This window comes from Amia ocellicauda, chromosome 13, assembly GCF_036373705.1.
Source record: "Amia ocellicauda isolate fAmiCal2 chromosome 13, fAmiCal2.hap1, whole genome shotgun sequence".
Taxonomy (NCBI): Eukaryota; Metazoa; Chordata; class Actinopteri; order Amiiformes; family Amiidae; genus Amia; species Amia ocellicauda.
In genome coordinates this window covers 18,185,919-18,213,783 of record NC_089862.1, presented here as the reverse complement: position 1 = coordinate 18,213,783, position 27,865 = coordinate 18,185,919, and the positions used below count along the sequence as shown (strand labels likewise).

The 27,865-nt window shown below is 37.1% G+C and overlaps 1 protein-coding gene across 3 annotated transcripts; it reads right to left on the bottom strand.

Annotated features, from left to right (window-relative positions):
- Positions 1-299: 299 nt before the first annotated feature.
- kiaa0232 (KIAA0232 ortholog) lies at positions 300-27,727 on the bottom strand. Of its 3 annotated transcripts, none has more exons than XM_066720065.1 (9): positions 27,440-27,727; positions 19,651-20,160; positions 19,210-19,347; positions 11,292-11,361; positions 10,787-10,871; positions 6,976-10,270; positions 5,593-5,701; positions 4,030-4,127; positions 300-3,089 (listed from the first exon to the last, which is right to left on the bottom strand). In XM_066720065.1, exons 2-9 carry the CDS (start codon positions 19,882-19,884, stop codon positions 2,913-2,915), a joined length of 4,206 nt encoding a protein of 1,401 aa, XP_066576162.1. In that variant the 5' UTR covers positions 19,885-20,160; positions 27,440-27,727; the 3' UTR covers positions 300-2,912. The 3 variants fall into 3 exon arrangements, with proteins under 3 accessions (XP_066576162.1, XP_066576163.1, XP_066576164.1); XM_066720066.1 differs by lacking the exon at positions 27,440-27,727 and adding an exon at positions 26,628-27,207; XM_066720067.1 differs by lacking the exons at positions 19,210-19,347; positions 19,651-20,160; positions 27,440-27,727 and adding an exon at positions 12,417-12,647.
- Between the last annotated feature and the right edge of the window lie 138 nt (positions 27,728-27,865).

Here is a 27,865-nt window from a genome sequence, read left to right as displayed (position 1 = left end):
CTTTTCAGTTTCCCAAAGTAAGCTTTTGCAAAGGTTAAACATAGCTGTTGAAATAGAGCCACTGTTTTGAAGATTAGATGCTCTGAAAAACAAATACTTTCCATTTCATTTAACTTCTCCAAACATCATTCCAAATAATGTAAGAGGGTGGGGGGGAAAAAATCACTAATATTTTGTTTGAATATGAACTTCTTAACCTTATACATTGGTGTAATTAAATCACAGGATCCGAAGCTCCCACTAAGCAATTGTACTTTATTTTCTAAAGTATGATCAGGGAAAAAATAAACAAAGGGAAATGGATTTATTTCTTTATTAGATGTTAAGAAACTCCACAATGAAACAAAATAATTTACTCAGGTGTACATGAAACAATACAACAATTTGAAACGGAGGGATGGGAGAGGTGGTGGGATAGGAGGTAGGGTAGGTGAAAAATGTAGGAGAGAAAAGGAATTGGGGAACCAAGATTTCAGTGCTATGGATATGCTATGTTCTTCAGACCACAGTGCCATCAATCTGTTAACCTCTGTATATTGTTTCTAATGCTTTGTTGGAAACATTTCTCCCATGTACATAACCTAACCATATAAAATGCAATGCACATTCCTCCAACTATCCCATTTAAGTGTTTTGTGACTTGGTCTCTCTCTCTCTTTCACACACACACGCACACGCACGCACACACACGCACACACTAGAAAAATAAAATAAAACAGTTCTATCACTGCTCTATCCACTTTCGAATTTTCTTACTCAAACGGTGCTGGAGTGTTAGAGCAGCATGCAGCTTCTATTTGAAACAGCAACCCACTACCCTTTAGCCTTTTCTCACTCTGAAAAAATACGCTTCATGCAAAATAAACTGAGTGGAACACTATTTGCAATACATCCTTTTGAATTTTCAGTGTTGCATGCACTGGTATATTGCATTCGACTTGAAGCCTCCTCTTGGGCATTTAAACAATGCCCCTATTGTGGTAAAAGGCCCTGCCAATTCCAAAGGTGACTATAAAATTAAAGTGCTGGTACATCAACCCTTCAGGAAGCTCAGAGATGAATCAAAAAAATGCTACTTCTAAATAGGAAGGGAAACAAAAAAGGAAATGACAACACAAAATAAAAATATATAGACAGATTTTTAAGTGTTACTTTTACGTATGCGAGTGCGTGTGTGTGTGTATATATAAATCACAAGATGTGTCACAGGATAATTTATCACAGGCTCACCATATTACCAGGGTGTTACCTTGTGATTCTAAGGTAATGACTGGTAATATGGAAATCCCAAGATAAATTCTTGTGATCACAAGTTTTTTTTGTTTACACATGGCCTCAACCAGCCACTGTAACATGTAAATATACGCACACACACACAAACATACACAATACAAATATTAAAAGATTTAAACAAGATCACATCACCATAATTTAAAGTAAAAAGTAGACCCAAGAGAGAAACAAAAAGCGTTTTTTCTTTAATAACTGGTACCTTGGTGATGTCTCAAATGTTTTAGCTACATATAATTTTACAAACAAGAACATATTTCAAAGTAAGTTCCTCTCAGTTTGGTCTTGTCTGCATTGTATATTTAAAATGGTTATTGCCTTTAGATCCAAAACTTACTGCGTACTCTTTCGGTTGGGACGTATGCATTTATAGTGTACAAAACTTTCTGTGAAATGTATTCCGGGGTTATTCATTTGCATAAAATAAAAAAAGTCAAAATTACTGTTTCTGCATTTTGTGGTTTGAATTTGTTGAAAGAAAAAAAAAAAAAAATCAGACAGCCTCAAAAGCTTTTATTTCAAGTCTATCTGTTGACTTACTAGTTAAAAAAAATAAAGAAAAGCAAGCCACATGAAGCAACAACCACTACAGCAGTCAAACTATTATTATTTTTTGTTTCTTTTTTGTTTTTTTAAATTGAGACAACTGATCCTTACACTCTGCCATAACGACAAACAAAACTACAGGACCTACAAAATCACAGCCACAATATCTAACTGTAACTGCCACAGAATTCTTTAGATATTAATAGCACCAACTTCTCTCCTAAAGAGGATATAAATAACCTTTTCATTTAATGTGGTCAACTTAAGTGTCTTCACAAACATAACCAATTGTTTCATGAATAAAGGGCCATATTACAATTGACCAAATCAGTTAGTCATTAATTTTGTACATATGTATGAACCCCCCTCCCCCCAAAACAATTCTGGGCTTTCACAGTTACATTTCTTTTTTTCTTTCTTTTAAATGTTTTTTTTTTCACAAACCACACTACTAATTAAAATGAAGGAAAAAAAAAAGGATTCTATCATCAGTCAAAATATATTTTAGACTAAGCACAACCCTTACAATCCTAACAAAGTTTTATGATAGAGTCGGTTTTTTTCAAAATAAGGTTTTGCATCCATGCTTTTCTCCTGTATTCAGAAAGGCACTAATCAAAGAATTAACTTCAAGTTCTTACACAAAAAAAAACAAGACTGTGCCAAATTCTAAATTTTCTGAATAGCAGATGTAAAAGACAATGCAGTGCTTTTAAGATGGTTATAACAGTACTATCACAGTTAGGTAATGGAAAGTAGCAGTTATGCTGTAAAAGAAGCAGTGATACTAGTAAGACAGGCACATGCACAACCATTCAGACACCACAACTAATCTAGTTCAAAAGCAAAAAGACTGGGAAAACCAAGGAGGAAAAAGTAAGATTGTCCCTAACACCTAACTGTGAATTGTTTTTAAAGATGAAGATACATGTCGGAAGAAATGAACTAAAATTAAGCTAAAATTAGTCTTCAAACTTAGCATCTTTTGAAGACTTTATTTTTTTTTATTTTTTTTCCTTTATTTTTTTCATTTTTTGATTATACTAGTTTCACGTTAGCATCTCAAATCAGCAGGGTTAAAGATGTGTTCGAGAGAGAAGATCTTCACAAGGATCAGCCCAATCGCTTCCATTTTCTGAAGCAGTTTCATCAGAACTAGAACTGTCACTGGAGAAGAGCTGCCTTCGGAAACCAGTTGCTCGAGCTCCAGAGTTTCTCTCTCCCAAACAATTGGAGTCACAAGTTGCCGCTGCCTAGAAAACGCATCAAATAACATTGTTAACACCATAAGATTAGAGAAAAATACATGACACTGAAAACTCCATGTTTGAAGTGTTTCAGACTTCAGGAACCGATGCATCAAAGTCACTATTTTGAGTGGTCCACTCACTGAAACCTAGAGATTGCTGGTTCGAAGCCAAGCTCACTCATTTACGGACTATGGTCAGTAGTGCATTGATGGCACTTGACGGCCTGAATACTGTTTGGACCACAGCCTACAAATTGCTGCTACATCTGACAAACACACATTGATATTTGTCTGCAGCAGAAGACCTCTTTGTTGGAACAATCGTTAACTTTTGTGGCCTCCCTTTTTCTCTGCAATACAGACATGAAAGCAAAAAGACAGCATAATATTTGGTCTCTCACATATATATGTGCCAATCACTAATAAATATATATATATATATATATATATATATATATTAGTATGTTCCTGGTAATGTGATTTGGGATTCAGAATAGATTTTGTATCAGACATTGCTCTGATTTTCTAATCTTGTGATCAGCAAGTACTTTTGCATTGTGTCTGCAGTTAACTGCAATCAGTAGATGAAGTAGGAGTATTAATTGTAACTTTTTAATCATAGGGCCTGGAAATGTTTATGTAGCACAAGCTTTTAAAAATGTTTATAATATTTACTACAACCTACAACCAAAAGCATAAATCAAGCTTTAAATTAGATCTGCACAAAAATTGAAACATTTGAGAATGCTTTATATTTTAATAAAAAAAAAAATGTAAAGAATGGTATCTTGGGAAACAGACTCAAATGTAGTAATTCTGAAAACATGTATCCTATCAAGGCTTAAAAAATGAATGGGTATTTACATATATTTAGCATTTTGACTATTTCTGTATAACATTACAATTGTCCATGTTGTACTAATATTCTCAAAAAACTGACTTACTGTATTGAGCTGTACATGTGGGTCTCCATTGTAAGAAGTTTCTTTCAAATCAACGCAACTCTTCACTCCAACTATTTCCTTGATTTTAGTACAACAATCTAAAAGATAAAAAAGAAGATTCTGGTGTTTTCCCTTTTGTTTTTGTAAAGACAAAAGATCATAGCCATGTATGCACGTCAAACAAACTTTGATTTAAATACATTTGCAAATGTAATTTATTTTAACTCCACCCCAAACTGGCCCTGACTGAGCTCAGCCTGTTAACCTTACACTCAGCTCTGCCTACATCCATATCCCACAGTTAATGTTGCTGGCTCTGACAAATATTACATTTTGTAAAGCTACCATTATTATTATTTTTTTTAAAGAATGCAAGATAACATGTTGATACACAGACAGCGCAGATTACACACAGGGGTTTGTGCCAATCCCTAAGGCAAGCATAAACAGTGCTTTAAGACATGGTCACAGTGAGTGGCAAAACACAAACAAAACAAAATTAATATTTTGCCTCAATGAAAACGCATAAAAAATATATAATCCACTGCTAACACATTCGATGTAAATATAATTCACTATTCTGGTTCCACTGTAAGCCAGCATTTAACAACTTGACTGTTAAATATAGAAACACCTATTTTCAAGTGACTATAGCTAGGTTTGGGTAACTTAATTAACCTGCTCTGTGTAGCTTGTACTAAATTACACCAGGTACTTCTCTGCACATAATTTAGAATAAGTTGGAATAAGAAAAACTACAGTTTAAACACTGTATATTGTATTTGACCTAAATGGTTGTGAAAAAGTGTTTTCTATGGCATTGTAAGCAAGTGCAGTGACTGTCTGAATGACAAAGCACAGCATAAGCCTCATCTTACAAAGGTATTAACATAGCTTCCATTTGAATCTGCAACCTCCTGGCTATCGAACACTTTTAGGGCTGCTTTTACAACCTAAAATGGCACTAGTCATGGAATACTTAATGTTATTTTAGGTAGAGCAGTACTAGACTAGTGCTAATCAAGGCTTGTGAAACCAGCCATTAGCCTTTTACATGGTAAGCCACTTGCACATCTGGGGGTTGAAATGTCCAAAACAATACCAATACACACACATTACCTATGAAATTGCAGAAATTACACCCATTTCTAACGGTTTTATAACACAATAAGAGACCCACGACTGTATCCTAGCTCCTAGTAGAAGCTAATGAAGGATAAGTATTGAGGTTATTTACAGTTTGACTAGACTATATTAATTCCCATTAATACATATTGACATAGCCTAACAAAAACACTGGTGTTTCAGTAACCTATCCATATTCCAGAACTGACCACAGTATTATGATTTTAACACCTTAACAAGATAAGCTTATACTGGTTTACTATGGCATGCATAGTAAAGATGCCTCCTTCAGGATTCAGTTATTGGTGAATTCATCAAAAGTCCATCTAAGTTAGACAATAGGGCTTAACAGTGGTATCTGCATTGCAGTTCCCACTATAATACACAAACCAAAACCTGGTAAATATTTGGATAATTGTGTTTTAAGAATTAACTCACCTGAACACTGTGACCCTGAAACAAATGGTGAACAGAGGTGTTTCTGCCACCAGCGCTCCTCCTGCTGGTGTTCAGGATTTCCCTGCACACTTACATTTAGCAAAGGAAACTGTTCAAAAACAAGAGAGGTGACGACTTAAGTTTCACTAGAGAAAATACAATGGGAAAATGGTGATAGATTAATAGGTGGTGTACTTAATATACAGTAATTAAGATGATATCTAATTAATAGGCACCTACAGGAAGATGTAAATTAAATAAAGAGCAAAGTTTCAGATTAAAATTATTTCATAATTGTATTTATTTTTCTATATTTATATTTTGTTTTAATAGTATAGTACAATATTTGTTTATGGCTGTTTAATATTACAAGTTGTACAAATCTGCCTGGGCAAAAAGGAAAAAAACTTTTTATATTTATATGTATGTACATGTTTATTACATGTTGTAATATTGCAGGTTTTACAATAAAAATATATATTACAATGGTTTGTGAATAACTGAAAAAAGAATCAATTCAAAGTTCACAAGGAGATATTTATGAATGAAAGGTAATTGTTGACATAAATGATTTAAGATAACTTTAAATTACCACATCCTTTACTCAAGTTGTGGTGAATACATATATAACAAACTGGGGTTCTCTATATAACCTGACTGCTTAAGAAAATGTTTTCAAAGAGAATAAATAACTATCCATATATACAGTTAGGTCAATAAATATTTGGCTCTGTATGCCACCACAATAGATTTGAAAGGAAACTATCAAGATGTTCTTTAAGTGTAGACTTTCATATTTAATTTGCATACTGCGAAAGCAACCCAATACTTTTTTAAGGCGAAGAAGTGGAATGTTCTGCAATGGCCAAGTCAATCACCTGACCTGAATCCAACTGAGCAGCATTTCACTTGCTGAAGGCAAAACTGAAGACAAAATGCCCCAAGAACAAGCAGGAACTAAAGACAGCTGCAGTGCAGGCCTGGCAGATCATCACCAGGATCTGGTGAAGTGTCTATGGGTTCCAGACTTTATAACCAAGTATTGAAACTCACAATTTAATTAATGATTATGTTAGTTTGTCCAAATACTATTGAGCCCCTAAAATTGAGGGGACCACATTTAAAAATGGGTGTAATGCCTACACCGTTCACCCAATTTGGATGCAACTACTCTCAACTTAAAGATGAAATTCTACACTTCTAGAACATCTTGATCGTTTCCTTTCAAATGCATTGTGGTGGCGTACAAAGCCAAAATGATGACCATTATGTCAATGTCCAAATATGTATGGACCTAACTGTACATCTACCTTATATTAAAACCTGAATTTCAAAAAACTGTATTAAGTCTGAAGTACCTTGTCAGTTCAGTCAAATTCTTACCTTTTGCAAATCTTCACAAGTTTCCCCATAGTTGGAAATCTGACTATCCAGCAAACATTTGCAAATCTCTTCCTTTTCTTTAGTAGGTTCATCCATTTCAACATTTTCTGTAGAGTCCTCCATGCTTCTGCTCACAGCTGATGCATCTGTTTCACAGTCTAAGCATATTTCTTGCTCAGCTATTGGCAAAAGGGCACTAGGACCTTCCTGTGAATCTAAAGAAGTCTGGGCACTCTTTTCCATACCAGACTTCTTTAACCTCGGTAAAAATTTGCCAGACTCAAGTTCCCATTTTCCATAATAAGGACCTTCACACTCAGCATCTTCCTCCAGAGGTTTGAGATCTGCCTGAGGATCATCAAACACATCTGTCTGAGAGAGAACAGGAAGACTCAAATCATCTTTTTCAGATTCCAAATCTGACTCACTTCCTCCTCCAGGAGATAGTTCTGAGGCAGAAATTGGTCGAAAATGAGTTCTAGGAGAAATACGGATAGCCCTGTACTGTGTTCTATTGATGCCATATATCCGAGGGTGGAAAGTTTCACTTTCTGAATTAGAGCACAGTATTGATTTGGGCTTGAAGCCTGGGCTGAATGAGGCTATATCTTCTGGCTCAAAAGAGCACTCAACGTGAAGCACTTGAGAGAACGGATTGTTCAAGTCAAAGGATGAGAATGAGTAATCAAGCCCAGGTTCATCACTATGAAAGCTGCTGCAGGTTCCTAGTAAATCTTCATGGAAGATGAAAGAAAATCCCTTATTCAATCCATCCCCTCCTTTCACTGCCTGGTCACACTGCCCAAATGAAACCAAAGGCCTCCACAGAGGTTTATGACCAGGAGCAAAACAATTTCCCGTGTTCATAAATACATCAGTACCAGCTATTGTTACAACGTCTGAAGCTGCACACTGTAGCAAGCTACCTCGAGTATGATTTGGTGGCACTACTGCCCAGTCTCCATCACTGTTAAAGGTTTTAAGCTCTCCATACACTCCTCCAAGAATGAATGTGTTATCCTTATCAGGATTCACATCCCAAGGTTTTGATGGCGTTGTATAATCCCCACCATCTACTTTTGAAAGCTCATTTTTTATGAGTGCCTGTTCTTCCAAGCACTCCTTTTGACCCTCCCACAAGTGATACTCGGAACGCTGGACTGCTTTTGTTTGAGGAACCTGGAGGGTCCCTGCTTTTGCATCTATGTCTAAACAACAGCAATGGTAATTATTTGTCTCTTCTGAGAACAGTCCTTCCTCAGTCCTTTCTCCTTCTAGTGTTACTGAATCTCCACCTCCAATAGTTGTCCAAATGTCCTTTATTATCCCTGAGCTGTAGTTGTCACTTGGTTGGTTTATATCATCGTTGAAAATGCCAGCATCATCATAAGGTTTGCTTTCATCTTTTTCCAGCGGTATTCCACAAACTGACTCTAATTTCGATTTTTTTTTTAAAGTCTGATTGGATATTGTGCCTGTGTTTCCTTCACCATGCTGACATGCATCTTCTTGTAAGAAGTCTAAAAGTTCATCTTCTAGATATCTAGAGGGGATACTTGGGATTATACAATTAATCTCTTCTGTAATAAATTGTGCTGACTCCTCTGACTGAACATTAATTTGCTCATTATCTGAACGTGTTTCTTCTGAATGTGACCATGGACTACAGGTTCGTGTTGAAAGATTAGAACAGTGTTCAGTTTCATCAAAGGCACTATTTTTGGTCCATATTAACAAACGAGACTGTTTATTTCCTAATGGGTCTATACAGCTACTTGAATCTGTGTTGTCATGACCAATGGTGAGTGAGTCACAGGGAAAAGGTAGAGTGGAGCTATCGTATTGCACTTCAAAGAGTGAAAAACAAGAAGAGTTTAAACCAGGTGGTTCATTGGCTTCTGAAAGAAACTCTTCCTGATTTCCAGAAAACCTGCTTGCACTGAATACTGTATCGTCCAATATGGGGGAAAGTCTAACAGGAGAATCCGCTGCAAAACTTTCACCATCTATATCTTCAGAACTAGAAGATGAATAACATTCCCAAACTTGAGCTATGTTCTCAATATCTTGCAAGAAAAATCCATCAGCTCCAAACGATCCATGTGAATCTGCCCTTATTGCACTTTCCCCTTGCAGCTCAAGGCCATCTAACACTACGCAACAATCTGCCTCAAAGTCTTTTTGCTCTTTGCTTTTTTGTCGAATCATACTTAATATTCTACTTTCTTGTACAGAGTCTGAGGCACTAGGATCCAATATGGATTGATATATGTCAACTTCATAGAAGTGAGTAAATTCAGACAGATGCTCATCATCTAAATCTCTACTATCCCCTCGTTTAGGGCAGCTTGAGGTCCCATTGAGGTGAGAAACCTCATCAATATCCGCAGGCATTTCCACAAAATGACCATCAACAAAAGTACCTGCAGCGAGGTATGCTCTCTGGAAATTCGTGTTAGCAATACAAATTCCCTGCATCCTCTCCGACAACTTCTCAACATCAGGTGATGCAGAAAATCCATCGTGTGAATCCAGCCGGTTACGGTACTTAGTCTCCAGTTTGCTCTTTCTGCTCACAGGGACAAAATATTCAGTGATAGGTTCGGTATACCATAAGGGTTCTTCCTTGTATTCCTTTTTATTTCTTGCCTCAAAACCTAATTCTTTAATTTCACCACAGCTGGAATCTTTTCTGATTTCTTTTAATGGTCTCTTCCCCCTTTTGCAGAAATGATGTTTAGTGCGGCCACTGCTACTGCTGCTTCCACCTGTGTTTCTTCTGTCTTCTTTATCAATAGCCTTTAATGCTAATTTAACCTGCCCATTTCGCCCCCTTTTATTTCTGCTAGTTTCTCTCGACTTGTGCCTTATTTTGATTGATTTTATTGGTGTCTTAATCTCACATTGGTTCCCACTGGAACTAGAACCTGCTTCACTGGAGCCAGATGACCAAGAGCGAGGGCGCAGCTTTCCTTCTGACCTGTGTCTGGTTGGTTTCTTACTCTGAATAGCTCTTTCTTCCACCATGCTGTTGTAATATCGGTTCTCCTTTTCCTTTTTACTTCGTCTCTGCTGGGGTCGTTCATTTGTTGCACAACAAGCTTCAATTATTTTCTCTTTTCCAGCTTCACCCTCACTGTTACAATCCTTTGGGGAGGAGGTATCAGTGCTTGTTTGAGGAGCGGCAGAAGATGAAGAACTTGAATATGTGCAAGCTTTGGCCTTATTCCACACTGTCATAATTTCTTGAAGACAAACAGGTTTTTCTGACAGCGGTGGAAAGGCTTCATAGTACCTGTGACCAAGAACAAAATGTAGAAGATTAAGCAAACATAGAAAAACTACGCTGCTCAACTTATCATATCAGATGGCTTAACTGACTTGATTTTGTGAAGCTTTCTGCTACACATAAAAAACCCACCATCAAGTATTGAGTTATAAATTGCAATTAGAAGGTGGGTCAAAGTTTTGAATTAATCCCAGTCTAAGACACAAATTACTTATAAAATGCTATACCTAGGATCTTTTCGTTTATCTCATATAAATTAGAAATTAGATCTTTTGATATAAATGTATTTGCATTATGTGTTAATTTGTGAATGGAAGGAATCCTTTATGTAGTCCTATTAAGTTATTAAACTAATAATCTTTAATGCATACAACATTTGCTTTGACTTTGACCTTCTGAAGCAGCATGCTCATTAAAAAGTAATTTACACTTAATACAGCAGAAAATGTTTTTTACAAGGGGAAAAAATACATGAATTCTTAGAAAATATAATGAAATTAAAAGATTTTCGTGTGGTCTTACATTTCCACCTGATCTTTAGATGATGGGGATTCAAGAAGTTCAGGAGACTGATATCCGTCAGATTTCTTGTTAGTTTGCTTTTCTTCTATAAAAGGAGGGGGGGGAAATATTTGTAAAAATAAATCAATTGATGTTATATTATTCCTTTCACAAAAGCAAGCAGGAAATTGTGTATCACTATTTTTATCCTTTTGAGTTTGCACATATGCATGGAACCACGAAAGAGAATAAAAGGATTTAAAAATAGTTTAGTTTTAGTTTTTTTTGTGTTCTATATTCAAGTTAATATAGAGTTAATTTCTACAATATTTGTCTTATTTGCATCTTGCCTGCAATACACAGAATTAATTTTCTGGTGAAAATCATCAAAATCAATGGCATTTCACTGAATTATTTTAAATCATGTTCTTCAATGGTAATTTAATACATGCTAACGGCTCTGTTTATACATTTAAGCTCTTTCACTGGGTACTTCGTATAAAATAAAAATAATAAAAATATAAACCTTTCTGTTTATTCTGAAGATCCTTGAGTTTGGAGCATAGCTCCTCAACCAGGCTTTCAATTCCAGAGCTCTGCCAGAGAGAGGTACAAATAAAAAGTTTAAAATGTTATGAAATACAAAAACATTATTCACTTGAATCAAAATGTCTAAAGTTCTGAAACCTTTGTTTAGACATAAAAGACCATTTAACTACTTGACAACACAAAACAACACCATAAAATACAATTTAGTGAATTTTCCTGTTGCTTTGATCTTGGTATATTTTATACAAATGTTATGCATGATTTACTGTTGTTGCATGTGATTTAATAACATCACAGAAAACATAAGCCGCTAATGATATTTTGTAGAACTAAGCAAGAGCACCACTTTCAGATACTTAAAATTTCAATACCTATCATTCAAATATCATTTTATTGATGGGGTAAGATACCATGGTATGAAATAAACAACGTGAGTCACAGGAAAAGCAAGAAGTTAAAAAAATAAAAAATAAAAATTGAAAAATGCAAACCTCAACATTAAATATACTTATACAACATTAAATATACCTAAACATTAAATATATTATTGTATTTTGTATGCAGGAAACATCTGAAACAGCTATAGTTTCAGTGTAATTACAGGAAAGGTTACTATAGAAAAAACTATGAAAAATATAAATATTTAGATGAAGTGATTTGACCATAACAAAATAACTATACAAAGAAGTTAATTCATACAGTAAACAAGTCTACAATACGAACTTCCAATCAACTGTAGAAATCAGTTGCCCACAGTTGCTGTGTTAATTTTAGATCCAAGACAGAAGCGCAGTACACAAAAATGACTAAGCAATAACCACTGGCCTCCTAACGTACTTTCTAATAGCATGAAAATATGAATTTTGTTTTGTTGACCTATTTAATACAACATATCAACTCTACCTGATGACTATCTGAAATGTTTTTTTAAGAATGTTAACTGAAATGTTTGTATCCTTTCTGTTTACAAACAAAATTGTTGAACCTCCTACTCGGCTAAACTTATCGACCACTTAAGCATATCAGTTAGCTGAAACAATTATTTTAAAACAGCACAAATATTGCCAACACACAGTATTTCTACATCAAGTTAATTTCTTACCATGCCACCCAAAGAAAGGAAAAGTTTTGTCATAGCAATGCATTTCCTCTTGCATCATTGTGCTAATACTTGAGTCAGCTGACAAGCCACATACCGCTCAGTGCAGCAATCCTGTGCAGCGTGTACTGGTAAAAAATAGACCACAGAGCAGTGTGCCAAACCTCAGGAGACTAGTTATTCCACTTCTCACTACCACTCCAAAGACACCATGCAGCTTTAGCTCACAATTTAAATTCTTCAGTATTCAAATGCCAGTAGGTATATAGTATATGACAATTTGGAAGAAAAATACTGAGTAATTATAAGTTATTTTTTTATTTGGGGTCTTTATAAGGTACATTTGACCAGCTCAACACTTTAAATGTGTACATTAAAAGGTATCCTACATTCTTCATGCAAAATTAACCTCATTTGAAATAACTGATACACGGTGACCTCTCTACTATACATTTCAAAGAACTACAACGGTCATTAACTGGTCTCCATTTTAAAACAGTCACTTCATAAATTTGCAAAAAGATTAAAGCTAGGATGTGTAATTCAAGAGAGGCTAGCAGTTAGCAGCCCGCCCTCGCTTCAAAGGTGTTGCCAAAGCCACGCCTACTCTATCACACATGAACACATAGAGCAGAGTCTAAGTGCCACTACATGAGCTAAATACCTCATTACATTAACAAAATATATCAAAAACAAATCAAATCATGTAATTACCTGTCCAAAATTAAAATAGCAACCACAGATGCCTCCAGCATGGAAAAACAATGCCAATGTTAATTCTGCTTTTAACACGCTCTTGATCATGACTTTTTTTCGTCGTAGAAGTTTCTAACACTGTCTTTCTTTTCATGGTTCTTTTTACTGGTGCTTCAGGAAGAACATAAGGTAGCGGTGGTTCGCCTTCCATTCTCACGCTCGCTCTGCACAGCGTCAAGGAACCCGTGCTGATGACATGATTGTCTCTGCAAACAAGTTGCGCGGCGGTATGCAAATATAGATTGACAGACAGAAAGGACATCCTATCATTACATTCAGACTGCAATGATTGGTCGATAATCTTTTAGTCCTGTCCCTTCCACAGAAGATATATAAGTATAAGCATTATACTGAGTACATTAATAAGAACATGTAACTTATAATATTGCCATCAGCTGAATGTGAACAGTTTTTCTTTCTAAAAATGCATCATCATTGCCATTATGAGTACATGTCACATCATTATTGCATCACATACAGTTAATGTTCATTACATTTGAATATATTTAAAATTGAGAATACCCTTCCACACTTAAAGTATTGTGTTTCCTTGAATTTTACATTCAGAATTATACATACCCCATCAGTCTTGTATGTGAAGTTTAAAATTGTATGTATCAGAAATTAATATTGATACTTAATTACCATAATCATTCATTTGATCCACAGATATTTTTTAACATTATGGTTTAGTAATAAAATTAGGAATTAACCAATAGGATGGGTGGGTGCAAAAATAATTTTTATTTCTTGATTAAATTATCATTTTCAGTTTTCAGGCTAACCTTATAACGCTAATGGTTATGTCAAAGGCCAGGGAGAAATAGAAGCATCCCTTGGGTAAGTAAAGTAGAGTAAGTAAAAACAAGCAAGGCATCAGTCAGAGGAGGTTAATATAAACCTCTTCAAGAATAAACAAAAGCAAACTAAAACAAGCACTTATTTAAAAACAAAGAAAGTATGTAGAAGCCAACTGCAGACAGAACTTTTGCCTGTTGGGAAGGGTGAGTTAATGACCGTCAAGAGAGAGATGGGTGAGGACTCCACTGCCACCTTGTGTGCTAATACACAGCTGCCACTGGCTACTCTGGTGGGTGGGGTGGACACTCTGGAAGGTGGAGTTGAACAGGGGTCTGAAAAATGTCCTTTTTACTTTCTAGGCCAGTTCTAAGCACTCAAAAGGTTTATAAGGTATTCATTGTTTATCATGTTTTAAATGTACTTTTAATAGTTATCAAAATATTACAATATTTATAAATACTATATTCCAAAATAAATTTGAAATTTAATTCTGAAATATCATGCATTTAAAATCTATAAATGCAATACAGGGTTCTCGCCATAGTTCTTTGCCTGATTGGGTTGATTTAAAATTAAAAAAAAACTTAACACAGGGTAAAACTCTCATTAAGCTCCATATATCTGTATCTATACAAGTCACCCTCACCACAATTCCTCCCACATGTACAAGTGAGTACACAGTTTAAGGAGCTTCAACAATGCTGCGCTGGGGATACGCCATTAAAAATATAGGCAACAGGTGGAACATGTGCCTCACCTTTCCTGGTGTGGAGAGTGCATGGTGTATTCTGATTTGGGACATCAGTAGTGTGCAATAACACCAAGAAGGTATGTTTTATGTTGTCGTTTTATGTGCTGCAGATTTACCTTTTAATTTAATGGTTAATACAGTTTATCCACAAAATTATGTAAGGGAAAATACATTTTGTGCACCAGTCAACCTGTCGCCAGCCCTACACCGGATCCAAAATAATAAGCATTCATGACTGATCAAGGCATTGATCCAGAGACCTGGGTTTGCAATGTGATCAAGACTGAATTCCAAAGGAAAGTTAGAAACTTGCTGAGCCAATCAGGGCAGACAAAACAGGCAAATCTAATACAACACATAATGACAATAATGAATATATGATGTGTAGAATATTGCGTGTTTCACCAATCAACATGATTATAAATCTTTCATAATTACTAATTGTATTGCAAAGACCAGATGTGGGCTATATCATAGTCAGTATAGCCTGCATAAACTACTGGTCGACGGTTGGAGTAGTAAGTATTTATAGCTTAAGTTTGAGGAGTTTATAGATTAAATGCTGTATATGTATTTAATTCAAATATTTATATTTTAATTAATATGTGTGCCGTTTCTGTAACATGCCATTAACAGTATGTGTTGATTTACATCCATACATCCCTAGGTGCACCATAGAAAACGGGTTTTGTTTTCTTTACATTACGATGTGTAAATGTAACACTGCCCCTTAATCCACATGTCAATGTTACATGCAAGTATGCTGGCAGACACCTATGTGACCGTCTGCGTATGACGCCCACGCATGTACGCAGAGACGCAGATGCAGAAGTATAAATCAGGCTACAGTGTGACTACTCATAGCCCATTAAACAGGAAAATACATTTGATACACATTATTTTTATCATGGTAGGCTATTTTAGTTTTCTTCTAGTATTCAGACAGTATTGTTATGATTTGTTGTGCTCCAACACTTTCATAATGTGATCAGACTAATAGTAATAATAGTATTACCATTTAAGAATTGTTATTAAAACGAATAGTAAAACATTCCAGCTACGATGTGATCATTGTTAACCCGGACAAAGACACTATGTTGAATTTTTGGCAGGAACCTCCAAACACAACATAACTGAAATCAGATGTTTGTAACACTTAATAAATAAATAAATAAATTGCAACCGAGTCATTAATATATTGTTCTTTTAAATACTAACTAGGTATTACGTTATAACACTTTTAAAACACTATTTGGAATGCAGTCATTTGCACATCAGTCTTTTAAAATGTAAATATTTGATTCTGTTTATATGTATTTGTTATTACTTTTATTTTGTATTTGTGTAGTTCTGTTTGACTGAACAATAAAACATAATTGGAAATTGGAGTCTTCCTTCTTCTAAATGTGTTTCGGAACAACATACAACCAGCCCCAAATTTCTTCAACGGTATATCGATATCACTGGCACAGCCCTATCTATTATACACTATTACAGTACAGGGGTACAACTAAAAAATTACTGACAACCAATGTCAAGTCAAGTTTACAAAAAACACATGGTTTAAAGTATTTAGCTAGCCATCAGTAAAACTGTTCCCTTTGGTTATGCAAAGGTGGCCACAATTTTGGCAACTGCATGGCACCATTTTACCAGCCAGGCAGCATAGCCAACTGGAAGGATCCATACAAAGTTCTGTAATATTCATCTCAAATGTTCAATCTTTAAATAAAAGACAGGTGTTAAAATAGGATTAGGGATGTAATGGTTTCACGATGCACCTCGGTTGTAAAAACAGACGGTTGTCATACCGTTGCCATTTTCTCATTGAGGATATTGCATTAATTAGTGCTGTGACGAAGTTCGAATCTGCATTCGGTGATGTCGAACTTCAGATGTTTAGCAAATCCGAACTCCGTCGAATACTAAACCAAACTAATTCAAATTTGTAGCAAAATATTTTTGTCTACAATTGCAACACGCACATGAATGAAGTCAGTCCGCTCATTCACTCAGAACGGACCAGATGTTATTTTATAGAGAGAAGGGATGATGTGATTGTTACAGTTAGGGCTGTAATGCTGTCGGAGCGCACCAGACCAGAGCGCCACTCTAGCACATTAAAATCTGTTAAGGCGGAACTCCGCCTCTGACACAGGGGTGTACTGGAACGGCTCCACTCTTTCAACCCCATGCTTCTCAATTCTAAATATTTAAAATTATTAATAAAAGTTGTGATGAGTCAATTGCTTACATATGTATTTACAATCTTTGTGGGTTTGTGTGCCTTTAAGACAATTACCCGAATTCGGTTTCAGGAAGTCTATATAAGCCTACATGTGGTAGAGAAAAGGGGGGGCGGTTCTCTACGGTGCCAAGAGGGAGGAGAAGACCTGGTTGTAGACGTGTTCTTTGTTGTCGCAGTTTTGAGACAGAGATCATTTAGAAGACGTAGAAGACGGACCCGACTCTACACTGGTTATATACGACACTTCTCCTGCTCCTGCCATTGTGGCGGCTTTTCAGTACACATTTGAGACGATGCTATTTTGTGATACTGTTGTGTGAAGGGACGTGGTGAATGAAGATCGTCGTAGCACCAGGATGGCTTAAACTCTCTGTATTTGTTTTAGCATGGATTAAGTGGTTTATCTGTGAAATTAACCTGGGTTATCTTTGTTTGGATGTCTATAGTGATTGTGAAAATACATATGTGTAACATTGCAGGTCTGATTGCTTATGATGTCCATTTAATGTCATGACATACCATTAAAACAGAGGTGTACACTTCCGTTAAGTGCTAATGGAATTATAGTTTTTTTGATTGTATTTCTTCTTTTGATCGGTTTGTCGTTTTATATTTGGATAGGGGATTTGGGGAATATATTGCTTTTCATTTGGAAACTATATGATTCCATTAGCACTTTTTTGTGCAGTTGATAACTATTCGTGATACTGTTCTGTTGCTCTGGATGGTTTGTGTTGCATGGATTATCGACTTATTACTTTTCTGGGACACGGATGGACTCTTCAATGGACACTTGATGAATAAGTGTATACTGGACTTGCGTGTATTGTATTAACTCCTTGGCCTGTTATTGAATTCACATTATATTGATAATGATTAACTATGATATTGTGGTACATGTTGTGTTGGTCTGATGTGGGGCTATGTTGGCACAGGGTGCAACTGCATTATTATTGTCTGATAGGCAACGTGGTGTATAGGGGTGTCCTGGTGGTGGTTGTGTTGCTTTGTGGCGGGTATTGCCCGCCTGGCACCCGAACAATCGTTTTATTAAATATATATATAAAATATTTAAAGCATTTCCAGTGTATTTGTAAGAAATAATATGATGAGAATAAGTAATAAAGCCCGATTATTAACGTAACAATTAATATAAAAACAGTGCGTGCAGCACCCGCTCCTTTTTATTCTACAACTACACCACTGGAGGTGACTACATATTTTGGTGAAACTATAATTCAAAAGCCTGTTGTTGTGGTGGAAAATGAACCAGTATCGACTACCTGTCCTTGCAAGATAAGCTGAAGTGCATCTTTCTGTACTGCCCTACAAAGTGAATGCATTTGTGTTAGTGTCATCTATGGCGGAGTTCACTTGTGTGTTATAACCTCACTCACAAATGAGCTCTATGTATAGCTCTCGTGCGGTTCTTGCATTTTGCAGTTTTGATTTTTACATCATTTACTCAAGTATTTGGGTTTGACCCTGTCCTTCTCTGGGCGTTTTTTCTCGATCACATAACTGATGACAAACGTGCCCACGCATCAGCAATTCACAAGTTAAACCCCCTGCATGTCAACTCCCCCTATGATGCTCATCGCAGCAGCTACTGCCTAACAAAGCAGAGCTGCTTGTGTTTTTGAAATGTAATATACAACTACTAGCCTAAACTACATGTAAGTAATAAAGTGACTAGTAAAAGTAGTATTGGATACATGTTAAGAACTTAAGAACCCATAATGCATCTGAACAGCTAATTCAAAATTTCTGAAGACTAATGCAATTATTAATTTGATGTTATTTCAGCTCTATTTCCAGCATTTAAATAAAATGTATTAAATAGTTCATTTTGTTTTTTTTAATAAAAACTGTAGCAAACTGATTTTACAGCAATTCAAAATGCCTATCAACCTACAACTAAATACGCTACATCCGCATCCGACAGATTTAATGTTTTAAAACATCAGTCACATCCCTAGTTTTTACATTATTTTTAAGTTGCCTCTCATCTGATTAAGAGATGTCCTAAATTTCAAGATAAATAAAGTTGAAAATATCCAAAATAAAGTTCAAGAATTGGTTATAACTTAAATATGTTTGTGTTTATCAAATTACAATAAAAATGTAATTGCTAATAATATTAGCAATACACCATAATACTGTGACGGTTATCATTCCGTGAAAATCTCATACTATTACACCCCTAAATAGGATGCAACATTATCTGGCGTGGCACTTACTTCATCAGATGCAGAACGCAGACATTGCACAGCAGCCTGTTTCTTCATTTCCTCAAGACTCAGGTCTGTCCCTTTCTTCTTGCTCTTCCCCCACTTCTTACCAGTTCCTTTCTCCCAACCCAAGAAGATGTCATTTTCCTGAAAATGTATATGCACATTAGGCTACTATTTAATTCTTCTTAAAACATATACCATATCATACCATTTCTATTATTGCTAGATTAAATCATATTGATTAAACTAGGTGGATAACCTTTACCATGATCATCAAAAAAGTTTACCTTTCTTTACAGTAAAACTACCACAAAATTATAACAATTATAACAGAATATATATACCTATACAAAATAAATACATCAATAAGCTTGTATTCCTAAAATAATTTTTAATAATCAATTTAATTAAGCTGCTTAATATCATGATTTAGAGACAATACCATACCTGATCCTGTAAGTCGTAGTCATAACTATCATGCAGAAGAAGACTTAGGACATAGCGAGTGTAGATCATTGCATCAATGCCACACTTTTCCAGCTCCTGTCCCAGCCAGGTCTGCACCGGGCCCAATGCATGGAGAAGAGACATTCTTGCTTCAGATGCAGGTAGTGGGCCTGGAAAGGGACTTGAGAAGCTTTCAGGAGCAGGACCGTCCAAATCGGCACTGGCTGGACGCATTAATTTAGGTGTTCGGCATTGTGAAATAATGCAGCATTTTCTGGTAGATGACTTAAGGGGGGCCTCTCTGGATTCAATTTACTCCAGCAGGACGAACATAAGGGGAGCTACATGGACCCTCATGTAGGTTATCTTATTGCTGTTAGCAAGGATGAGCTTCACTCTTCGGGCATAGCTTACTGATGAAAAGATACCAGTTATGGCAAAACACTGATAGTGTTTGCTACACCATCAGAAGAGATTCATGTTGAGCTTTGGATCACTCCCCTGCATTACCTGATGGGAGAAGAAGAAAAAAAATTGCTTAATTAAAAATGGTTTATTTAAAAACATTTGTGGAAGAAACTAAAATACAGCATAAAGTCTACTTTTCATGGAAAGGTTATGCACCCTGCACTCCCTTGTGGCTTATCTAGCAGAATTAAACACAATAGAAACTATAAAATCACTATTTCAGATCAGCAGTCGTATAGAATGTGCTACTCTTCAACTGCAGCGCTATTCAGACTAGGCCGCCCGGTGCCACCTGCCCAAACAAATGCGTGAATGGAAAAAATCAAGAGCAAATGCTCCAGCCCCTACTCTCGATTCGATTTCAGACCGCCTTGCCTATGTTAATTTCTGCCGGAAACCCTGAACTGTGTCAGTGAAGCCCTAATTATGGTACTAAATTTGTCCAGACATCTTTGATTTAATATAAATTATGAATATAGTCGCTGTAATAGAATCAAAGTGTAGAATGACCATGGCCAGACGGAATCTGCAGACGCGGATTTTTAACGAAAAAGCGCGGAATCCACTCAAGCCTGTGGAAAATGTAACAAGATCTCTAGGCTGATGACATGTACATTGTAGCATCCTTTCCATTGGTCAATACTATGCCTATGTTCTGCAGTTGCGCAAACGCCAGCAAAGACGCAATGTAAACAAAGTGCACATGATTCTTTTCAGCAGAATCAACTACGCAGCTAAAAACGCACGTCTCTCTCACAGATCATTTCCCCATAAATTAATTCTTTGTAATTGATAAATATGTATCTAACACAACAACTTTGTTAAATAAATATTAGCCTATTTAAACATACCTTCCTATTAGAAGACATGTGGAAATAATAACATCAGCAATAAAAGCAGACCTCGTATTATTGTTTTTATTGTCACAATTTCAAATTAGCTATAAAGGTTATGATTATTTGTTTCTGAAGGAATATTTTGCAATAACAGCTGTAACTGACCGACCAATATGTTTTTATTTTTCAAATTGTATTAATTAAATTTTCATTAAATTGCCTAATAGTTTAGCAATGTGAGCTGCAACAAAAATACCCCAACATTAGGGTCCTTGTGACAATGTTTTCTAGTCATAGCAGCGCTAATAGAAAATCTAGCTAATTTATACAATCTACTTAACAGTTTACTTCCCCCTTTTACAAACCCTCAATATACACACTGCCGGTTTACATTCGGAAACATACCTGTGTGCTCGAGTTCCAGCGAATAAAACATAAATAGCAATAGCTGGCTGTGTATGCAGCTTATAGGTGGGTTAACACAGCAGCTGTAGATTAGTGGTAGTTTAATTGCAATGCACATATTATACAATTAACAGTGTTTTCATTTACTTTGTCAAAGTATTTCCATACAGAACTTATCTGTGAGGAAGCCATTGGTCGCGTTCTTGTAGCGCATATTTACACAGATCTGCAGAATTCCACCAATTGGGAGTATGGACTACTATAATTCTAAAACACTTTGATCCGGGTCATTAAAAACTTAAAATGTTAGCCTAATGCCCGATCATATTAGCAAAACATTGGAGCCCAAAAAAGCTTCCCGTCAGGTATTAAAAATACTAAATCTTTTTACAAACCTAAAATAGCCTATAATGATAAAAATAAGATTACCATGATAGGAACAAAACTACCATAATTGATTGGATTTAGCATCCCTGCTGTAAAGGGGATATAGGCTGAGTTTTTGTGTATATCTGTTTAGATCAAATAGCTCTGTTTCTTATTCTCAAAAACAAAATGTAAATATTTGAGTGTTACCTTATAGCTGGTAAAATAGTCATTGTTTAAACACATGTAGTTGGCTTGTATTGTAATTTAAGACTTCAATCTAATGGATGTACATATTGGTTATGTCACTGAGGTGTAATAAAGTTAAAATAATAATTCAAGTATTTATTTTATAAAATATAAAATTAATTAAAGCGTATTTTCTACAGAATTTACAGAAAAAGTTCCACAGAATTAAAGACTATACTTCCGCAGATTCCGTCTGGGCCTGAGAATGACCCATAGAAATGCATACGAGTTACCCGGCTATTTGAGAATAATTTCCGAAAATGTCAGAGGCCATGTGATGTTTTTGTTTGTTGCAAATACACTAAACAAATTATTGAGATTTTTACTAATCCTCTTGTTCCGGCTTCTGTGCAAATATAGGCATTGCAATTGCCGCAGATTCGCCCAATGTGGCATTCATTATGATTCACTACAACAGATTTTTTTTTTTTTTTCCCCAATTATCATTCCAAATAATGTTTGCAACAGTTAAACTTCAAATTCCCAGTCATCATGGGAAGATATTCCACTTGAGTGCATAAAACTGGCTAAAAACAGATGAGTGATATAGATAAAGATAGAGATATTAAAAGGTCTGCACAGGTACCATATATTGATATATAGTTATCTGCTGGATGATTTTTTCAATCGATTTCAAATTTGATTTTTTTTTATTCATTGACCCGTTTCTTTTTCTTGTCATTTAATAATGGCACCTTAACTAGATGATATTCTGTAATATTAACTATAGAGTATTCATTTGGTTGTCTCTCTGTGTTCATGTCCACTATTCAAATAGCAAGTATTAACTGATAAAAAAAACATATCAGTTTACATTTCAATTATTTATATTAATCAGAGAACTAGTTCTCATTGTTCAATTTTTTTTAAAGAATGGAATAATATTCCCAGTTCACATCTTACAGTTTGATGCATCTATTGCTTTACAAGATGTAGGCTCAAAATCTATACATCTAGAATAAGTTAAAATATATAAACCCGACAAAACGCAAGGTAGTTGTGTAAAATAAATCTTGTCACACAACTTCTATAGAAATGTATATGAATTTAAAAGTGGACTTTTGCTTATATATACAGTGAGGGAAAAAAGTATTTGATCCCCTGCTGATTTTGTACGTTTGCCCACTGATAAAGAAATGATCAGTCTATAATTTTAATGGTAGGTGTATTTTAACAGTGAGAGACAGAATAACAACAAAAAAATCCAGAAAAACACATTTCAAAGAAGTTATACATTGATTTCCATGTTAATGAGAGAAATAAGTATTTGATCCCCTATCAATCAGCAAGATTTCTGGCTCCCAGGTGTCTTTTATACAGGTAACGAGCTGAGATTAGGAGCACTCTCTTAAAGGGAGTGCTCCTAATCTCAGCTCGTTACCTGTATAAAAGACACCTGTCCACAGAAGCAATCAATCAATCAGATTCCAAACTCTCCACCATGGCCAAGACCAAAGAGCTGTCCAAGGATGTCAGGGACAAGATTGTAGACCTACACAAGGCTGGAATGGGCTACAAGACCATCGCCAAGCAGCTTGGTGAGAAGGTGACAACAGTTGGTGCGATTATTCGCAAATTAAAGAAACACAAAATAACTGTCAGTCTCCCTCGGTCTGGGGCTCCATGCAAGATCTCACCTCGTGGTGTTTCAATGATCATGAGAACGGTGAGGAATCAGCCCAGAACTACACGGGAGGATCTTGTTAATGATCTCAAGGCAGCTGGGATCATAGTCACCAAGAAAACAATTGGTAACACACTACGCCGTGAAGGACTGAAATCCTGCAGCACCCGCAAGGTCCCCCTGCTCAAGAAAGCACATGTACAGGCCCGTCTGAAGTTTGCCAATGAACATCTGAATGATTCAGAGGAGAACTGGGTGAAAGTGTTGTGGTCAGATGAGACCAAAATCGAGCTCTTTGGCATCAACTAAACTCGCCATGTTTGGAGGAGGAGGAATGACCCCAAGGACACCATCCCCACCGTCAAACATGAAGGTGGAAACATTATGCTTTGGGGGTGTTTTTCTGCTAAGGGGACAGGACAACTGCACCACATCAAAGGGACGATGGACGGGGCCATGTACCGTCAAATCTTGGGTGAGAACCTCCTTCCCTCAGCCAGGGCATTGAAAATGGGTCATGGATGGGTATTCCAGCACGACAATGACCCAAAACACACAGCCAAGGCAACAAAGGAGTGGCTCAAGAAGAAGCACATTAAGGTCCTGGAGTGGCCTAGCCAGTCTCCAGACCTTAATCCCATAGAAAATCTGTGGAGGGAGCTGAAGGTTCGAGTTGCCAAACGTCAGCCTCAAAACCTTAATGACTTGGAGAGGATCTGCAAAGAGGAGTGGGACTAAATCCCTCCTGAGATGTGTGCAAACCTGGTGGTCAACTACAAGAAACGTCTGACCTCTGTGATTGCCAACAAGGGTTTTGCCACAAAGTACTAAGTCGAAGGGGTCAAATACTTATTTCCCTCATTAACATGCAACTTTTTTGAAATGCGTTTTTCTGGATTTTTTTGTTGTTATTCTGTCTCTCACTGTTAAAATACACCTACCATTAAAATTATAGACTGATCATTTCTTTGTCAGTGGGCAAACGTACAAAATCAGCAGGGGATCGAATACTTTTTTCCCTCACTGTATATTATATAGTATATTTAGTATTACAAAAACACTAAACCATCAAAGAAGGGAAAATAAAATATTATGATGGAACTTTTTTCGTGAAAACAACTCATATCAACAAACTGTAACTTTGGCAAATATGTTATGAAACCACAGACATAAAGGTGGCAGAACAGGATCATGAGAGTATAATTCCAAGAGCCAGTTTAAAATGTATTACAAATAACAAAAGAAATTACAAAGCTGAAAAAGAGGACTGTGGGTATTGTATAGTAGTAGCAATACTTTAATAGATGGATAGTTTTAATACAACAAACTAGACATTAACAACAATAAAGGTATACAAATTTGACACAATGCACTTGTACTCTGTCACGTGTATATTTGCTATGCCCATAAGATGCCTTCATGTACATATAGACACGCTTACACGAAAGTCAGGATTGACACCCCTATTTTTTTCCATCTGATTTGCATTTATCTCAAAAATGGCCCACAGCATTACCTACATTTCGGAATTCAGTCAAAACTCTGTTCCAGGTTACTATGCAAAAACAGCAGCATATCAACGTGGCTACGCAAAGGCCGGCACATTTTCCTGTTACAATATTAACAGCTTTTTATATTCTGGATGAGAGACTGGGTGCTGTGACAATATTCATCTTCATTTACAGATACTGCATTGCACATAAGCATCTTTTGTAGACCGTTTTGTAAAAATTGCACACAACACTCGAGTACTGCTGTGAACCATTTCCTGACACCAGCCCTGACACTCTTCTCCTCGGCCTTTTGCTCCGTTTTTCTGCCCAGTCTGCCATGTTCACTAACTATCCCTACATTACCATAGCAACATGTAAACACTGCTTCTCATTCTGAAATCAAAGTATAAAGGCGTATTAAGCTTTTTGCATGAATAGTCATGAATAAAATAAAATAATACAATATAAAATTTGATTATCCCAGATATAACATCTATATATACACACTTTATTGACTATTTATTGATGTTTTCCCACTTTAAGTTGTTAATTACATATAAACATACTTAAAATCAAGTTCAGCAATAATGATGAAACTCATTCCAGCAATCTTATTACTATGATAACAATAATCAAGATACTGATTTGTTTGCTGAAATAAAAAAAAATTATATATATTTTAGGGAAAAAATGCATTGGGTAGTAAAACTATGTAGATCTGATTGTGCCAGGGTTTATCAATAATAGTAAGTTATTTTATTTAGGAAATAAAGCTTGAACATGTAAGCAACTTTTTTGGTAATACAGATGAAATACTGATGCTTGCACATTCATTAAAATAACTTAAAAACGTGTACAAAACTTTGTTTAGATATGCAATTCTGAAACAAAAACATCTTGCTTACTCATATGTGTGATTGTAAAAGAATTAGCAAAATGTCAAAAGTAATCACATACACAGTGAGACAGTTTACTCTAAGGACAGTCCAGCACACGGCACACATGTCGGTGACAGCACAGCCGCTGTCAAACACATCTGAAGCAGAACAGTCCCACCTACCGCCCCGTCCACCCGAGGTGCGCAGCAGAGGAGCGGGCGCTGTTTCGGTTGGACACACGGCGTGTCAGTCAGAGACACAGGCGTACCGTCGCTTCCCCTTAAAAGGCCTCAAAAGGGCAAGATAAAGAGCTTTTCAACAACAGTGGCAAACACCGAAACCAGCTGAATGACTCAAGTCGCGATAAATACACGTCCATATTATTTCTCCGCACATAAACAAAAGCACGTACAGATCCCAGCTGAACCCCAGCTGTCGTGCACTTGTTACGGGCCCCGAAGAATGGCCACCGACATATCTATTACCATTCCCAGTTCAATGTGTTAGGGACACTTGTGTGTGCCCTTGGTTTGTTGGCCCATCAGCTATCGATCTGCATATCCAATACGCAATACTGTGCTCGCTTGCCGGTTAAACCTCTCTCTCCAACCTGAGCCAATGACAAAACACGACCCTCTCGCCTCGCGTATTTCCATACCTTCACCTCAGCCACAGCATCAAGTCCGACCCAGAGAAAAGTTACCAGGCTCGCCCAGATCTAACACCGACCCTACTTTTTAGATTCATATTGCAGCTGCCCCCCTTCATTGTGAGCGGCTCTGCCCGACCTGCAGCCGGCGTCTTGTGAGAGAAACCGGGCGAACCACCAGGCTGGATTTCCGGGTGCAATTCGCATTTCAAATGTCACTGTCACGTCTCTGCTGCGCACACAACCATGTTTGTCAAGGCACAGCCACGATTCAGTTGTCCGTGCATTGCATACACCTAAGTTAAGTCCAATCTAACCCTGCAAGTAGATGTATTTATGTATTTATTTGAATTGGAGTGGCCGATCTAGTCGCTGTCACCGTCAGCCTGGCGCAGTTGGAGGCTGGAGGCAGGTGACCCTTGGCTGCGGTGCTGGGATTATAAAACAGCATTCCCACTTCACGCCATTGTTGGCACATTTCACCGCACTCAAAGTTGAGACACCCGAGGCCAGCCATCACCGCACACTCGTCGCCGCAAGACCCGGCGACAGCACAGGCACACGATGTAAGCGGAGCCCATCCATTCAAGTGGGGCCTTTCAGTAAAATTAGTTGTTGTGAAGCGACAAGAGGAGGAGGAGGAGGAGGAGGAGCGGCTGGCTGCCTGACCCAGCCGGGACCCGAGACGTTTTTTTAAAAACATGCGTCACGAATTCCCGCTTTTACGTTTTATCGCGGACACAGCAGAGGAAAAGAGGCGATCGGAGGACGTCAGAGCGGGTCGCTGTAGTAGACAGAGGGGAAATAAATGTGTATCTTACCTGCCGTTACTCAACGTAGTAAATCGGGAGAAAGAGCAGGAGGAGGAGCGGCTGGTTCTCTCCCGCTGCCGATCCGAGCTCGGGCTCCGGAATCCGCCGCAGCAGCGTCACGTACACGACGCACGCAGGCGCCGCACGGCTCGCCGGCTCCGCTGCGCTCTAGCCCAGGGTGTCACAGCGCTCCACGGGTGACGCATCCGACGCCATTGCGGCTCCGCTCAGGAGTTCTGATCCCGTTGTGCTGCACGCCCCCGCTCGATCCAATATGGCCAACGCAGGAGCGGAGTTTCCGACCCCCGGCTGCTTCGTTCGCCTCCCTCCCCCCGTCTCCAGGCAACAAGGCGAACAGCGACCGCCCTCTGCTATGAGGCTGTGTCCATCCGCCCGCGATTGCATCAGAACACGAAGTAGTTCTTACGAAACCTT

Excerpts from the sequence above, each read along its gene's own strand:
- kiaa0232 (XM_066720065.1), bottom strand. The coding sequence starts at position 19,884 with ATGCGTCCAGCCAGTGCCGATTTGGACGGTCCTGCTCCTGAAAGCTTC. Across the intron at positions 11,362-19,209 it reads TGCGTTCTGCATCTGATGAA|AGCTCTGGAATTGAAAGCCT; the intron begins GTAAGTGCCACG and ends TCTCTCTGGCAG. Across the intron at positions 10,872-11,291 it reads TCTTCAGAATAAACAGAAAG|AAGAAAAGCAAACTAACAAG; the intron begins GTTTATATTTTT and ends CTCCTTTTATAG.